The 17,875-nt window shown below is 41.6% G+C and overlaps 1 protein-coding gene across 1 annotated transcript in view; it reads right to left on the reverse strand.

Moving 5' to 3' along the window:
• Window positions 1-17,875, reverse strand: part of kcnh3 (potassium voltage-gated channel, subfamily H (eag-related), member 3) — a 107,906-nt gene that overhangs the window by 35,598 nt on the left and 54,433 nt on the right. The window contains exon 2 of the mRNA XM_031873419.1: window positions 2,530-2,763. Within this exon, the coding sequence (XP_031729279.1) occupies window positions 2,530-2,763 (234 nt within the window). The remainder of the gene's footprint in view (window positions 1-2,529; window positions 2,764-17,875) is intronic.

Below are 17,875 nucleotides of genomic sequence, written 5' to 3' on the forward strand. Positions count from 1 at the left end.
GGACACATTAAAACACAACACAACACATCCAGATAGGACACATTAAAGCACACGAGCTGCTCGATGGTGAGGACAGAATCAGGGTTAAATAAATAGTTATAAAATGCTGTGTGCTGAGGTAGCAAGCTGCACAGGGGCCTCTGTGCCTTTGCCCCGAGGGCAGCAGCTGATAGTGGTGATTTAATAGACGGCGATGGATTTTGCCACCGAAGCATCAGACTGCTTTGCCATGGTGACAGGACAGTGGGGTCTGTCTGCAGCCTGTACTTGGACTGCCCAGTTTAACTACTTTGGAAAGCTTTGTCTTACTTTTGACACTATGCAAAGTTTAAAGTGAGTATACTTTTAATTAGGGATTGGTACACTGTATTTGAACTGCATTGGCTGATTAATTCAATATTTCATTACAGATTTTAGAAAATGTTACATATTGCATTTTTTTCAGCAACGGATTAGTACACATTTGATAAACAAGTGAGCACAAAGTATGTGGGATTACGTCTAGTGTGTGTGTTCATGGTAATCATAGACTGCTGTATATAAGAAGTGACGCATATGGCTATCCCCTGCTTTATGGTCTGTTTGACTCTAAATGGACCATCATTTACTAAACAAACATCATGTTGTATTGAAGAAGACTTGAAGCTAGTAATTGAGACCATAAACTCATGTTTACAATGTTTACTGAGGTAATAAATCAAGTTAGTAGTAGAGTCCTTTTCTCATAGACTTCTATACAACCAGACTTCTGTTTGAAATCGGAGGAGTCGTCTGGTCAGAAGAGAGAATTCCCCTTTAAGACACTTCTGCATCGACTTTACTTTTCAGACCCTGAGGTTGACAGCTGATGGTATCAAACAGTGTGGCTTATTGTTATTAAATCATTTTTGGACAACAGAGGGCTCTATGGCACAGACGAACAAGATATATCTGACTTTGATACACGCACACAATCCTTGTTGTCTTTATCAATTCATTGCTGGTTTGAGCCTTTTCATGGGATTTGTTGACATTAGAAATAAAGATGCTGAAAATCGCCAGCCTTGTCCTTTGAATAAGGTCATCAAACGAGATAAGTAACCCCCCCTGCTGGCTGGTACATGAATGCATGAAATCAGGCTAAAACGAGCTGCGCAGGTTTTCCATTACACACCTCTAGTCTGACTCGTGTCCTTGTGGGCTTCATGTGGCACACTGCATACTGTTTCCCTCCAGGGGATCATGCAAGTAAATAATGCATCAAAACGAGCGAGACGACCGCCTCAATAAAAACATCAGCCACATTGAGGCGGGGTTTGTCCCCGTTTGACTTCAACGAGACGGTAAACAATAGCGGTTCTGAAACAGCATGTGCTGTCCTCTGTTCTGCCTCTGCAGGATACAAAGATACAGAATGAAAGGCTGTCTTCAATGCATATTGATTCATTTATCATGTTATTATTAGAGCACAGCAGTATTACTGTGAAAAGGTTAGAACAGGGATTTAGTGAAGCTAATTTGTGATACGCTTGTCATTCATTAGCTAGATTTGTATCTTCAATGCTCCACACTTACAATGATAAGCAGCACCATCATTGGGTCTTCTTTATATTTTGTAATTTTTTAAATATTTATCGTCACTCTTTCCTTCATTTATCGGCCTGTAAATCGTGTTGATATGAATACATTATGAGAATGAGCTCCGTGGATAAAATGCAATTTTGAAATCGTGCCGCAGGCTTTGATCTGAGAGAGGGAACTGGATATGTATGTGCTTTTTTCTCTCCCTTGCTCCCCTGGGGAACCGCTTAAATGCTAATGTAAGCTCATAGAGAGATGATGAAGAGCATGAAACACTTCTAATTGGTCTTTTGTGTGTTTGTGTGTGTGCTTTATAACCCCGTGTTGTTCTTTGTTAGAGGCTTGTATCTCAGAGGAGCAGATGTGTCCACGTCTCCCTCCCTTTTTATTATTGATTAATGAAGAGGGGATAAATGAACACTCTGTTGATGCTCTTCTTTCACAAACATCTTCTCTCTCTCTCTCAAGACTTTTCATTTTTCTGTCTTTCTCCTTTTTAAAATCCCTCCCCGGCTGACTGCTGGAGCATTGGAGTAGATTATTTGGTGGTGATACACGCGCAGCAACCATTTCAAAAGCTCTTTTGACATATAATATATGCATGACTCGGTGATTCACACATTCATTCCCTCACTCCACTTACACATATGGAGTCTGGCTACGCATTCCATCTACCGCATAATTATGTTCCTCAGCAGGATTACTTAAAGTCATACATGATTTTATGGAACGATGTTACTTTTTCCCCCCTTTATTTATCAGAGAAATTTGAGATTTGGACTTTCTATGATGCCTTTGTTAACAATGCATTAAATACATACTCATGATGCCTTATTATCTGCTCATAGCACTGTATAACTATAGTTATATATAACTATATATGCTTTCAGCTGACGTGATATAGAGCACTAATGGACAGAGTTGAAAATCACATGGAACACGGACACAGTTTCCTTCCCGCCATCTCACCTTCCTTCTTGTAGAACACCAACTCGGTCTTGAACTCCTTCCTCTCATCCAGGGCTCCTTGGATCTGCGCCGTCAGCTGGTCGCTCGTTTCCGTGCCGTACAGGAAGTGGCAAGCGCAGCTCTTCTGCATGAGCTCGGCGCGGGCGTAACCGGTGAGCTCGCAGAAGCCGTCGGAGCAGTAGACGATGGGGTAGAGCGACTGCACCTGGGCGTTTCCCAGGACAAAGTTGCTGTCTGCAAAGAGAGAAGAGAGGAAGGAGGACGCGATCAACACGGTTGTGAAAGGCGAACCACTGAAATAGTTGAATTCACTTGAGGCTTCTGCTACCTAACATCTGATTTGTGACTTGTGCGGACCTCTAAGAGCGGACATTCAGCACGACATCCGATATGTTTTAGATCACACATGCATGTGTAAATACTGTTTTTAATCTGTTAGTTCTATTTCTAGTCAAAGTTTCTTGGATTTTCATTGGGAATTATTTTTTACCAAGACTTTTATAGTCCTGTCAGGTGTAAACGTCTGGCGGGAAAACAGCAGACGTTTTAGTTAGATGAGAATTGAATCCCAAAAACTATCCAATCTTAATCTTTAAACACTCAAAGTAAGACTCGCACACCATATTTGTATTCTGCATTCCACAGCGTGTATTTCTATCAAAAATGCTCAAACGTGAAAGCAGCCTCGGTGCGAGAGAGGAGACGGACTGCTGAAAGCAGAGGTCTCCAGAGCGAGGAAGCCCGGCGGAGCAGTAACAAGAATTGATCGGGTGAGGTAAACACCGTCAAGAGTCACAAAAACCTTATGAGGGTTCATTATTTGATGCAGCCAATAGCACATCTGCCCTCCTTCAAGTAACAATCTTGTGTACAAGCAGGAACCCGGCGTGTTTACTTCCGTCTGTGTGTGTGTTCGTGTGTAAATACCAAGTGGAACATTTTTCCAGTGCATATTCAATTAATGGCCCCGGGCATGTAGATGGGCGAACTCTCTAAAATGGACTATTTATTACTTTGTGCTCAGGCGTTCTCGTTGATCCATCAATTCTGAAGGCCTTCGAGACCCCCGTATTGAATATTTTATGGCCTAATGCTGGTGTGTGAGGTGTGTGTGTGTGTTTGTGTGTGTGTGTGTGTGTGCCTGGGTTGCCTACGAGCTCATTTGAGAGACCGCTCAACATGTTGTGGTGAGGGACTTATCAAATCAGAGAGAAAGGAACATAAGGAGGAGAGGATGCTTGTTTTCTTGGAAAAAAGGAGATGCACGGACTTCTGATGACTAGCAGTTCTCTTGAATACGTATGTTGAATACACTTATTGTAAGTCACTTTGGATAAAAGCTAAATGACTGTAATGTAATGTAATAGAAGAGGCTGGTTGTAGGCTGTGATGTTCGTCTATCAAGTTACATGTTGTAGTATTTCTCAAAACAAAGTATCTCATTAGTTAATTACTCCCATGTCTGCCATGTGCACACTTCCTCCCTTTCCTGCTCTCGCTTTCTCTCTTTTTATCGTCAGTCCTGGGGGACTGCAGAGATTTCCGGTGATGCCGGAAAAAACACCAAATAACAGAAGTGAAGACCACCTTCCATTAGAATCCCTACAGGCCGTCACACTTCCTGTCTCTATCCCTCCCGTGGGAATCGACCCTGATGTCATCTGGTGCACTGTATTTGGATATGCATCCAGGCATGAGACATGAGGCACAGAGGCCAAAGCTTGACTAGCAGTAATTAGTGACAGAGGTGATGCGCTGTTCACCCAAGATAATTCGAGTACTACATATTATGTCTCCAGCAACTTCGCCTCTGGAAGTCGGTGATTTAGCTGCATTGTAAAAGATGAGTTATACTTTCATGGGAATGCTTTTTATTCACACTTCTGACATTATCATCTCCGCCAGGAGAATTGTGCGATTGGTCGCATGTATGTGTTCCTCCATGAGTGAGTGAGTGCTTCTCTGTGTCTGTCCACGGCTGATCGCGGATTCTGTTGCAGCAAACTATGTAATATTTTGGTTGGTCAGTCATTGCTGCATGCTCAAGGACCTCTCGTGGTTTGCGGTGACTCACACTTTCTCAAAACACCTTTTATTACCTGTTTTTCTTAACATACCGGCGTGATAATATTCTGTGGTATTTGGCTAACAGCTAACAAAACTACCAGTACACACACTGCTGTACTTTCCTGCAACTCAGCCACTGCTATGTGGGCAGACAGCTCTGTGAGTTTAATTTAGGTTTTGGCAATATAGGACGTGTCTTATACGACGACTTCCAGCCGATTGTCTGCATCCATCTCCGCTTGATTTAGAGTTTGAACGAATTGTTTTACGACGCCTTACTGGCCATTGGTGTCAAGACTGAGGGTTGCAATTTTCATTAACAAACCAAAATTAACAATTCGTTAGTCAGAATCAATATAGTCCGACTTTTCTGTGGCACATACTGTATTTACAAATGGACCCAGGTGAATGTAGCACCGACACAACACTGTGTCAACTTTGTTTTGACACTTTGCTATTCTTTATATTGCCATTAGCTTATTTCCCAAAACTAAAATGTAGTATGGGTGCAAACTTTTCTAGCTTGTTTACGACTAACGATGCATTTGTGACAGTTTTAAGGTAAACGTTGAGCTTGTTGTGTCTAACACTGTGTCAAAATAACCATACTTAAGTTTACAGGAATATAAAAAACAACACTGAGTCACATCCCAGTTTCTTGGATTTGATTGTTTTCTACTTGTGGGTGCTCCGTCAATTTTGATCCGGTGACTTTTAGTGTCGTTTCACATTCTAAAAAGTCTCCGAAATATCCTAGAACAAACCGGGTGCTGTAGTTTTAAACAAGCAATAGTGCATTTGTTAGAGACTATTTGCAGCTGCAGATTAATGCGCATATTTATACCAGCGGGACGGTGTATTTGGGGTTCATGTCACCCAGGGCAACAGTGACTATACGTTTTTATTTTTGGACAACAGTTATCTTTTTGGGACAGAGGAATAAGATGCATCAGGCTTTGGCTACACGGGTATTGTTGACAATATGAAAACAATGTATGTAAATAGCGCATGGACTTTAAACTATGAACGCAGTCTAACTCAGGCTTCTAAAATGATCAAACAGTCATTATCAGTTCTGTTTAGTCTTCCCAGTCTGAGTTTCTGTTGCCAGGATACAGTTCTCATGCACATCTTCCCCTAATGACTGCCCTGATCCATGTCTCTTTCTCTACCTTACTGTCACTGTCACTGCACATCTCTCTTTCTCCCTCTCTCATTTGTTAAATAGAAGTTCAGCTCCATCGTCTTTGATAGTTGTTGTCGGTTCCTGCTCAGTCTTGCTCGCTGCCTTCTTCCCGTCTCCTTCCTGCCTCAATTCTAAATTCAGAGTTGGTTTTAATGAATGTCTCGCTGTCCGTCTTCTGCAGTTATGTCGCTTTTCTGTGAGGTGAAATGGGGCCGTCTGCGACTCAAATTACAAATGAGAGGGGCTGGATCTGACCTTCTGTGCAAGAATAGCTACTGTGAGTTAGCGCTGCAGGATTAGGGTCACAATGATAGCACAATAGCTTTTTTTCAGTACTTAGATCACAATTATTTGTCATGATTATTCATTGATGTGAAGGACAAAATAATTTGATTGTACTTTCACATTTAAATGAACAGAACACTGCTTTCACTTTGTGCTACATTCCTGTTAATATACTTATTTTTGCATCAAAAATAAGACTTAAAATAAGGTTCTGATTCACCTGAACACAATGCATTTAATATACAGCGCATCATTCATCTACTCTGGACTTCAGCCGCAACATTCAGGAAAGTGTTTTCACAGGCTGCCGCTGCAGGGTGAGTATGCATCGGCATGACAGCTCCCCAAAAGTGAAGCCAAAACATCCCGATCAGCCAATACTGGCCGGCTGGTATTTCTGGAAGCGCTTGATTTGATATGCAGCAGACTTTTCTACGAGTGAAGCGCGCATTATTAAACATTTACATTGCAGTCAATCGTGTTCATATAATTGCGGGAAGCCAAAATTGTGATCACGATTAATATTAATTGTGCAGCCCTACTGTATGTGTGTATTATACTCATTGTACTTCTGTATAGATGACAGATTGATTAACGACCTGATAAACACTTATGTAACCACCGACTAATTGCGCCTTTGTTTCATTTTAGCTCAAATGTGTCACTTCTGCAACTGAATTCAAAAATTCTGTGCTTGATGCGTCTCTAGACATTTAGGAAGTGTGGCAATTATTCATGTGGCAAAGACATCCCTGCACCCAGAGTGCTGTCTGCATAGCACCTGGACAAATTCAATGCAAAATATGCTGCCAAAGCAACAAACACCTGATCCATTATTTGAAGCCAAAGGCTGATTTTTTTTTTTAAATCGGCCACCAGCTTTCTCACTGTTGGTTTGTGAGATTTTCATTCCTTTCTTCTGTTGGTTATTGACTCCGATTGATTTGGGTTCAATAAGTCAGAACTGGAGTGGCTTGTAAGGAGGATTAAAGGGAGGTCAGAGACAGTCAAGCATCAGAAATACACAAAAAGGTAAGTACTTTTGCTGCCATTGATTTTTGTCTCCTTAGCAACTACAGGAGCCTGAGCTAATGTCAGTGCATCGAGATCACTGGTGACTCACTCGTACCACCATACTGGGCACGTCATACATATTGGAACTAAATCTGATTTGGCTTAAGGCGCATGGAGCTAAAAATCACTGAATGTCGTCAATAAGCAAAAATATCAAAGGTTACCGAGTAGTTTACTATGTTGTGTATCTTTATGTATTTTGTATGTTTATATGTTTTGTATAAAGAAAGCATGTATGAGGTACTGAAGTATTATAAACAAAGAGTAATGCATTAAACAATGTATGAATGTGGTAATAATCATAAAATATAAGTGCATATTCACATACAAAGGATATGCCGTAGGATAAATCACACATTTGACAACTTATAAAACAGTTTTTTCAAATTTGTAGTATAATAAAATAAACGTCTGTAGGCCTATCTGTGCTCGTGCAATTTCACAATATATTGTGCACTATAACATAATAGTTACATGTACCTTTAAAATGCCGCCTGAAGCACCACCTAACCCAGACAAATGACAAAGCTACAGCCATGACTGGACATTAATGTGTGCTTCTAAGTTTCCAATCTCATCACTTTGTCACCAGAGTGATCCACGTGATTCTTTGGGCAACGTCTGACAGGCACAGTCTGAACAAAATCATAATCATGTTGGAGCATGTCCCCGGTGAGGCCTATTGTCCAGCACAGTGCCATGTTCACAACAAGTGTTTTGTGCTGTTTGTCCTTTGTACAATATGTCTTTGTCAATAAATGCAGGAAAAATCAATGAATTCCCCAGCAACGCAAACTACCATGACGTCCCTCTGAAGTTCTTGCATGCCACATATTCTTCAGCTGAGATGCTGATATATTTTGAAGTTCTTTCTATTTACTTGTTTTGAATAGGAGAAGAGGAATCTGTCTTACAGAAACAAAAATAAAGAATACCGAGTGTAAAGCAGTGAACTCGAGGTGAATGCAAGGTGGTCTGAACGTCAAACTGTTCAACCAAAAAAAAAAAAAAGCCCCTGGGCTTCTGTTTTTGTAGTTACTGGCGATGATATTAATAATAAAAGTCCCAGAGTTCAGTTCAAAAATGTGTGTTAATCACTGGGGGCAGGAAACACTTTAATGAGCTCAGAAATTAATGTTCAGTCATGATGAAAATGTGATACAGCCAATGCACACACAGTATATTTCATCTTCAAGATTCTCATAAGCGGCTGTTCTGCCCTTCTGGATGATGTCATTATGTGACATACGGTATATGTGCATCCCCACAAATGACTGACCCCGCTTTATTTTGGCGTCTTTTCATGTGAATCCTGTGTTCATGTGTACACCATTTGAATCCAGCACGGAAATGGCGGACTCCGCCGAAACCATTTCATAGCGAGGTTGCTGATGAGTTGTTAATACATTTAATGGCTATTTTAGAAAGAATGCCAGACACGAAAAGGATCAACACACAAGTCACAAGTATTACAATAATACCCTTAAAACTCAAGTGGGACCAATTGTTTTGATTGTGTGAGTTCTTGCCACAATGGAATCAAGGATCTCGGGGCAATGCAAAATGTCCACCTTGGTAGAATATTGAATATTATTTATATATTTTAGTGTGTGTGTGTGTGTGTGATGGGATTAAAAGTCCACCCTTAAGCAAGAGTTTAACCATGCAGCTCTTCTCGGATGTGTACTCACTCACTACCACATAAACTGCCCTCTGGCACTCACACACACATTTGTTATGAAGTACTTTGAGAAACGCACATCAAAGACCACGTGCCAGCCAGTCTGAACCCCCATCAGTTTGCATTCTCTGCCAACAGATCAACAGCAGTAGAGTTAAGCATCTCTACTGCCCTCCACTCAGCACCCACACACCTTGGAAATAACAATTACACCGCTGAAACTAGGTTGGCACGCTCTTTCTCTCGCAAGCAGTTTGGGCTTGAGAAGGTCCTGGTCTGAAGGAGCCAACAAAAACACATCATGTGCAAAGAGCAGAGATGCAATTCTGATGTCCTCCAAAAACATGACCATTAACTGCAAGTTGGTGACAGGATGGTAACCCTCCACACCCTTACTTTCCTATAACATATATTATAAAGCAATATGGACAGTTCAACCTCACAAGCTGGGTTGGCATGCGCAAGGTAGACAAACGGGCCTGATCAGAAGCAAAATCTGACCATCATTGATACTTTTCTACATGGCAGTATAGTATTGGTGAGATGTAGTTGCTGCAGAGCCCACATAATAATGAAACCTCAGCCACAACCTGTTAACCCTGAGGCCAAATGTGCTCCAGTACCAGCAGACTGCAGAACAGCTTTGAACCTTTTCTTCCTCACAACACCATGAATAAAATACGCTCATCTCACCTCTACTCTAAACATTACGTAAGTTATAAACTGTACATCAGCTCTTTACTTCTGTCTCTCTTTGTTTCTCCCACATCACACATGAACAAGCGTTCATGATGCACTCTAGGCCTTTTTCGTGCTGTGACAAAAAAAAATTACAAAGAGCCAACATAAATGTTTTAATTTCTGTATTTGGCAATCTTGCTGCACAATTACAATTATTGACAAACCAACGGCCATTGTAATCGGTGTCCCTAAAGTAAAGCAGGGTGTCTCAGGATATGATGGATAAATCTTTTTCTGAGATACCATCGCATAAAAGTGTCTCTGCTGGCATCTCAGATAGTTCCCAGACTTTATGAACTGTCGAGTAAATAATTGGGAAAACTGTTTCTTTGTCTTTTTTTATTTTGCCATCTAGAGCTTTCTCACTGTGGTGCAGCCGAGAGAGAGAAAAGAAACCCTCAAGTAGCAAAACTTCTTCATCACAATACCACACAATCTGCTGTCTTACCGTCTTGTTGGTGAAGATTATCTTTGCTTGAAAATCTGGCCTTCAGATTCCCAGCGTCACAATGATGTCTCAGAGGCAGGACTGATGAGCTGCATGTTTGGAGAGTTTTCTCTAAACAAAGCACTTCTTTCAAACTTTAAAATGTGGACTCGACAGTATGAGAACAATATCAAACATCAAAGCATGTAAGTTGTTGCAGAAACCCAAAATACCTGAAATTATTATTGAGCATTATATGTCTCCTTAAGGGCAAATCATTTGAGGGAACAAATAATTCATGTGTGTGCAAAAATAAATAATACTAAATTAATTAATATGCAAGGCACAAATGACCAAATCAAGGAAATATGTTATCTGAAAAGCTACAGGTCCCTGCAGAGGGAAACGAAATAACAGAATTGTACCGATTGTAAAGTCCCTCGAGACTAATTAGTGATTTCAGGCTGTGTGAATAAATTAACTTGGCTTGACTTGAGATCACAGCAGCGCTGTAATAAAGTAAAACTTCCTGTAACTTTTCATAAGAGGAAGCACTTTGAAAATGCTGAAGTACGATTGACAGATTGTCAACCTTCTAAATGGCCAGAGCTCTGTTTTTCCATGTCCACGCTCTGGGTCCATTTTAGAGAGTGTTGTAATGACACAGTTTCGTTAATCATCTAGTTATTCCTTTCCCGGGGTCATTTGCTCCGTGATGAATGGTGTGCGTTTGTGATGAAACAGAGGGAGAGATGGACAGGCTGAGGGATCTGCCCTGCAAACATGCCTGAAGGGACAGCAGCCATCCGGCCTTGATGAATAATCGAACACACTTGCCTGGCAACTTGAGGTGATTGCGGTCTTGGACAGTATGCGACTGAATGTGTGAATGATGGAGAGATATGCGAGTTCGCTAATGCTGCTTGCATTGATCGTTTGAGCTACTCCGCTATTGGATTACTGGGGATTGTGTGATTCATAAATTATTCCACGCTCCCCAACTTGCGATTGGATTACACAGCATCTGGAAGGCTTGAGGTGAGACAGAAAGTGGATATGTGAACAAACAGAGACATTTAACAAGCTTACAGACTCGGACGTGCACGTGTGCTGTTGTCAGTATACGTTTCAAGCCAATCAATATCAAGGTCGACCCAGTCAGCCTTGATAACGCCAGACACATTTCCTTTTGCCTTTCAACTCGCTTCACGGTATACCAGCTGTCAAAAATACCACATTTTACTCTACTGAAACACCACATTCATCTCCTAGTGTGTTGTGAGACAGTGAAGTGAGTGGCCCACACAATTGAATATCAGCTGGCAGCTTCAGCTAATGATGTGACAGCATGTGTCAAGGAGCAGCACAGGTCCCCGACCTTTCTGAGCACCCCCGGTGTGAACGTTATGGACCGGCAGACAAAACAATGAGCTGGAAGTGCACTAGATGCACAGTTGGTATAATAATCTCAGTGGGATTAGCTGTACTGGCAAACCTTTCACTTTGCAGCGAGTGTTTATGTGAAAATACCGACATCTTAATGGAGAAACCCTCCGAATCTCTATCTATAAATTCTTCTCTTTGGTTATTCTTGTCTATATCCGAGATAAAAACGTCCTTCGTATTCTCTCAGAAATGTAAATTCCTACCTATCAAACATTGTGCGTGTGTGTGAGTGTATGCGTGTGTGGAGCAGCACAATCACACTCTGCTCTCTGAGTGTTTTTTTGATGTGTGCAGGCAACAAGACTCGAGATAGACATCCTGTCAAGACAGACAAAGATGGATTGACAGCAAGAGAAAGAGGCAGAGACGACACATAGATAAGAGCAAAGAAAACTGGTGAACAATAAATGACACCACATGAGACAGAGAGCGGAGCAATGTAAGTTGCTGTATATATGACTGTCGCTTACAAAGGCTAGTTGGAGAAGCAAGACAGAGGTTAGATTTTTGCTTAGTTGTTTTCAAACACTATGAGGATGAGGACTAACTCAGGGGTTTGGTGAATTCTTTCTTGGATAACGTAGGCTAGTCTCGCTGGAGCGTGAATTTCTCCAAATCCAAAAGAAGAGCAGGGCAGAGCCACCAACATTAGCCTGAACTCTGATGCCCTGAACGGTCAATTGAAACCGAACCTATCCCTTGACCTCTCTGACAAGATTTGCAAACCAAATCAAAGCCCTGAACAAAGTGCAAGCATAACATTGAACTCCTACCAACAACTGCGACTGTGCACCTGTAACTCATTAAGATTGCTTCTGCGACTGCTTAAGACATTCGTACATCTCTCTTCAGTCCCTGTACATCAACACGACGGCTGCACAGCTCCGATATGTAAATGGAGTGTTTTTAAATTTGGAGAGGTACTCTGTTAAACTTCACTTTAATTAAACACTGATTTGTTGGCGATGAGGGAGCTGCGTTTCTGACGATGACCTCCGACCTCTCTGTGGATGATCAAACGAGGACGTGTCTCTTTGGAAATCGATCGTGATTCACACTACAGTACGATTGAGACATTGAGACAGGCCTCAGTTCATTTGGTTCAGCACATTGCCTGTTGCCTGCCACTGCACATCAAACAGGTGGTCCGATGTAGCGTCGAGCTACAGCTCTCATACCAGCTATCCATCGCTAACGCGAGGCAGCTCAACGGACAGTGAACACAGACATACTTCTCTCCCTTGTCTTCTTTTTCCTTTGATGCTTCCACCATCCCTCCTCTGCTCTCGTCAATCCTCTCCGTGTTTCTTCTCTCTGTCCCTTTTTTTGATAATCTGCAGCGAGCTGCAGTGGAGCCGGCTCATTCGTAAGACTCATTAGGACTGACTGGAACATGATATGGAGGTGTGAAGGGCTCTGCCCCCGAAATCATCCCGGAGCAGATTAGGCTTGTGTTACTGTACGGTTCAACAAGTGCTCATGTGCTAAACTTGAGCATTATAACGCTCCCTCATACAGACAGTGAGACACAAGGAAACACATACGAGTCTGTGGCGAGTTGTCTTAGGCCTGTGTGTTTGGAGGATTGTAGCTGGATGGTAGTTACAGACTGTCTGGTAATCAGGGTGCCTTCAAACCATTTTCAAAGGCACTTTGAAGGCACCCTGGGCAGCTGCTTCGAAAGGTGGAAATGGTGGCAGTTGCTTGTGTGTGTGTGTGTGTGTGTGTGTGTGTGATGCCCTTTAGGCGTTGGATTACTGTATAACTCCACCTTTGTTTACTACTGTAGCAGATTAAGAAGACATAATGATGAGCATCGTGTCTGTAAACAGTCGGTAGTATTCACAGATTAGCAAACATGCAGCTGCGTCTCGATGGCACCTGAATCAACAGACTCAGCGGAGAGAATATCAGCCCCTATGTGGGATCAATGCAGGATTAAAAACACATGGGACTCCTGATATTGTGTAAGAGAGAGCATGCTGGGAAAAAGATGAGACAGGGGGCAGTGTATACAGAGACTGTGTAAAAAGAGGAAGGAAACAAACAAAAGTATAGATGATGGTAGAGGAGGCAGGAAAATATAAGAGTCGAGGGAGAGAGATGCAGTGTGGAAAAATGATTGAAAAACAAAGTGGGGCTGCTCTCGTCCAGAGAGACACAAATCACTTCCGTCCTTGCTCCATGATTTCCTTCTAGTGAAACTCTCCTCTTCTTCATCTTCCTCCACTCTATCATGTTTTCAGATAAAAGGAAACAGAAGTTTAGGAAACAACAACCTGGCCGTGGCGTTGAGGGTACTTGAGGTTTCTGAGGGAGACACTTTTTTTTGTGTTGTTGCCGTCGTCTCTCTTGTACAACTACCACGGTGTCAGACACAAGCACTCCTTTACTCTACAACTTGCTATGAGTGGTCAGAAGGATAGGAAGGCGCTATAAAAGGCGACATCCAACACCAACTACGTTTTCCATTTAAAACAAGGTTTTATAAAGAAAACCATCTACGTCCACACAAGCATTCCAGCCCCGTTTTATGAATGATGTCCTTCTATAGCTGCTTCCTCTGCATGTCGGTAGTTGTAGCATTATAAAATGCTGAATTCATCTGCACAACAGCTGCTAGTATAGATAACAAGGTCACTAACACCTGTAATCAGTTATCCATGTTGAATTAACTACTGGTAGTCGATCGATAATAAATGTTTTCTTCAGGAGGCGTGAAGAATCTGGGAAGATAAAACCCAATCAAGTAGCAAACGTGGGTGTCTACGTCTGTCTTCAAAAGGTCCCCGGTTCTGCCCGTCCACACGACAACACAACGGAGTTTTCAATCCAACATGTTTTGTTTTAATTCCGGAGTCGTGTGGACGCCAGGCATAAATGTAGCTAAAGATATGCGTTTTAAAACGGAAGTGTAGTAGTGTGGATGTAACCTAAATGCAAGTCCATTTACCATTTACAGAATCATTTGCCTCCAGTGTCAGAAAAGTAAAGTAAAGTGTGTACCTACCTACCTACATACATACATATCTCCTGCTTTACACTCATATATAATTTATGCATGAACAATCAAATAGGACACACTGTCTAACGTATACACTACTAAGAATAACTGATTGTCAGTCTATTACATGCAGCATGTTATACAACTCCATTTCATTTTGGCCTGACATAAAATCTTTTTCCGACCTGCCAGGGGCCTTTGCAGACTTTAGAATACTGATTACATTCATTTCAACTCTCCATGCACCAGTCATTTATGGTGCTCTATGTGAGAAGATCAGTGCTTCCACCTCCAATCAATTCTCTTCTGCTGCCAGAGCTGATGAACATGAAGTGTTGGATACGTATGCGGATGCTACAGCGAACTTTGCAAACTAAACCAATAAAACCAACAATTTTTAACCCTTTAAATTAGAAAATCTAAAGAGTGGAGTAAATGTCCATGCACAAGAATATTATTTCAGCATCATCAGACAGAGTGAATGGTGGAGCTGTTAACAGGCTTCTAGCTAGTAGTGTTCCACTGGTATCCTTTCATCTGTCTTATAGATGATCTAATTGGAAGAAATAATCTGTTTTTACACACACAACGTACTCTTAACACGTGCGCTATCCACAATCATTAAAATGTACACACTGTTCACTCGCAGCTTTAAACTTCCATCGTTTCTCCAAACTAATCACTGAAATTCTGCTATCAAGACCCTCTTTTTGCCTTTGAACAATGAGTATTGGAAATAAAATCAATATCTAAGCATATATGCAGTTGTGCACAGATGCTTCACAATAAAAGCATTTCAGCAGCTCAGAAACATGCTCCTCACTTTATTCCTGGCAGACTTTTAGTGTGAAAGATCTGAATCTAACACTTCTCAATGTCTATTCTGGTTTTATTCGAGAATTTAAGGTATTTTAAAATCTTAAAAAAAAAAAAGAGAGATTTTGTTGGATGAAAAGGGTATAAAATGATCGGGTGTGAACGATAATAGTTACTGTAAATCAAGCCATCATCTGCTCTACTGCAGGTTCACCCAGCCATGTGATGGGGTTCTCCATATCAACCCTTTGCATCTGTTGGTGTGTGAGAGTGTCTATGGGAGGATGTGAGGGTGATGGGGTTGTGTCTCCAGGGACAGATGCAGTGGCTGACACCCAGCTGAACTCTTTGACCTGAAGCTGAATCCTAAAGCTCATCGTCCAGTACTCTCGTTAACACTGGCTGTCAGTGTGATTGTGTGTGAATAAATCCCGTGTGCCCATGGTATATGCCAATAGGAAGAAGAAAAAAAAAAAAAAGCTTTTTGTCTTGCTTAGCTGAGACCATGTTTCTACTTTAAAGGTGCTAAATGCAAGATTGGTAGCGTTTCTATTGCCTCTCAACGGCTCTCAAAATGGGGACGGTTGAGCTGGCGGCTAGCAGCTAACTGTGCTAACAGTGCAAACTACAGCAAACAGAGCCGACAGAGTTTACATGAGGGGGAACTGGAGGGCGGGTGCTACGCTTCCATAACCTCGATAGGGACATCGTTATCAGCTGTAACTGCCGTGTGAACGCAGTGCAGAACGGCGGCCGTTAGCTAAGCAAGTGGGGCACGCACACGTGCACTAAAAACATGCACGGCCGGCCCAGCTGTTTTAAACAAAGCAAGGACAAACTCTGATAACCAAACACACAGCGGGAGAGCGACTTCATCCTCTGCTCAGGCAAACGTTACTCCACTACATCTGCAAATTACGAATAGGTAATTAGCTGCTATATCAATGCTCTGAATTTCGTATGTTGCACCTTTAAACATTGGTCATTTAACTTCAAAGACCACTTCACAGGGAGCATCAGTGATTACAGTGAAAGTGCATATTGCAGTTCCTCTACAGGAGCTTCTTATTAAGATGCTCTTGGCCTCCTACAACTCATTTCTAAGAGCATCTCAGGTTACGTTGCTTCTGTAAACCATCTTGAGCTCCAGACGGTTCACAAGATGATTGTTTTTAATTCATATTTGCTCTAAAATTATTTTGGATGACAGGGCCCTGCTTCTTTTATACATATATTGTACATATTGTCTACACGGATACACATGCGCCTACACGAGGACAACACATTGTCCAATCAGCCTCCGTCGCGTCATCCTCCTCCAGTGGGAGTGTGTGATGGGGCAAATATAGAAAACTAAATATGTCTCTGTCACAGCCGTATCCCTCGAGTAGAATGTGTGAGAATGTGGACGTGTGTGTGTGTGTGTGTGTGTGTGTGTGTGTGTGTATCTAATCAGGCTGCTTAAAAACCAGTTACCTAAACCAGTGTTGGTTGGTTCATGGATGTGAAATATACTGAGCTAATGTAACTGAATATGACATAAACCTAAGTTCAGAGTTCAGAGTTACTTTGTGACATTTCAGTAACAAGACTTTCGAGAATAATTGTCCATCCCCCGAGCAGCCTAACCTTTAGGGCCTAATTGCTGCAGCGTTAGCAGCCACTCGGCTAAATGACAACATTAAAACGTTATCTCCGGGTGATGTGCCTTGGGGGGGATTGAAGTCCCTATTATGGTTTACAAGTTTTCATTTAACTTTCTCTTGAACTAGAAAAATTGAATTTGATCCAAATACAATGTGTGGACATTCGTGCAGCACATAACTCAAAATGGGTTTGAATGTAAAATGTGAAAGCGGTCAAAGGGAGGTAAAAGTGCTGCTATTTGAAAATCGTCATCCAGATGCATTCTGTCAGTATTTTGTTTCATATTTTTTTTGTAATTTTCTTCTTTTTGGTTCTTGGTTTTTGTACTTACTTGTAATTTGCTTTGTTCATCATGTGTTTATGCAAAAAAAAGAATCTCTATAAGTTATTGCAGAATGCAAAATATAAAAGCTCTTAAATGTAATAAATAAAGCTAAGTTCTACAAGAAAAAAAGTGAACTGATCTTGGTTGGAGTAACATCTTCCAAACACCTCAGCAGTTGCACAAAAGTTTTCGAAGCATCACACAGACAGTTAAAACAGTCTTGGCAATATTGTCAGCCAATATCCATAATGACGACAAGTATTTGCACCTTTGCAGGCAAACATTCGTACCTTTTTGGAGTCGTACGCGATCACATTTAGTTTTATTTCAAGTCATTTTCAAGCCACACAAAACCATCACATTTCTGCGATGGGATATGTTACGAACGAAGAGTGAGAGAAGCCGTTATCTCACTACACAGTATGTAAACACTGATGTACAATACGTGCTCGATACCGCCGATAAGAAATGCATCAGCCTCAACACACACTCAAACGATGCGTGTGCTTGTTCTCCAAAGGTACTGAGCAATGAAGGGCTTCATCTGAAAAGGCTGCGCAAAGAAATGTGAAATGAACCACGTCGGTGACAGTTGACAACTGTGTGTGTGTGTGTGTGTGTGTGTGTGTGTGTGTGTGTGTGTGTGT

The sequence above is a fragment of the Anarrhichthys ocellatus genome, unplaced genomic scaffold (assembly GCF_004355925.1).
Source record: "Anarrhichthys ocellatus isolate YVR2014 unplaced genomic scaffold, GSC_Weel_1.0 scaffold71, whole genome shotgun sequence".
NCBI lineage: Eukaryota > Metazoa > Chordata > Actinopteri > Perciformes > Anarhichadidae > Anarrhichthys > Anarrhichthys ocellatus.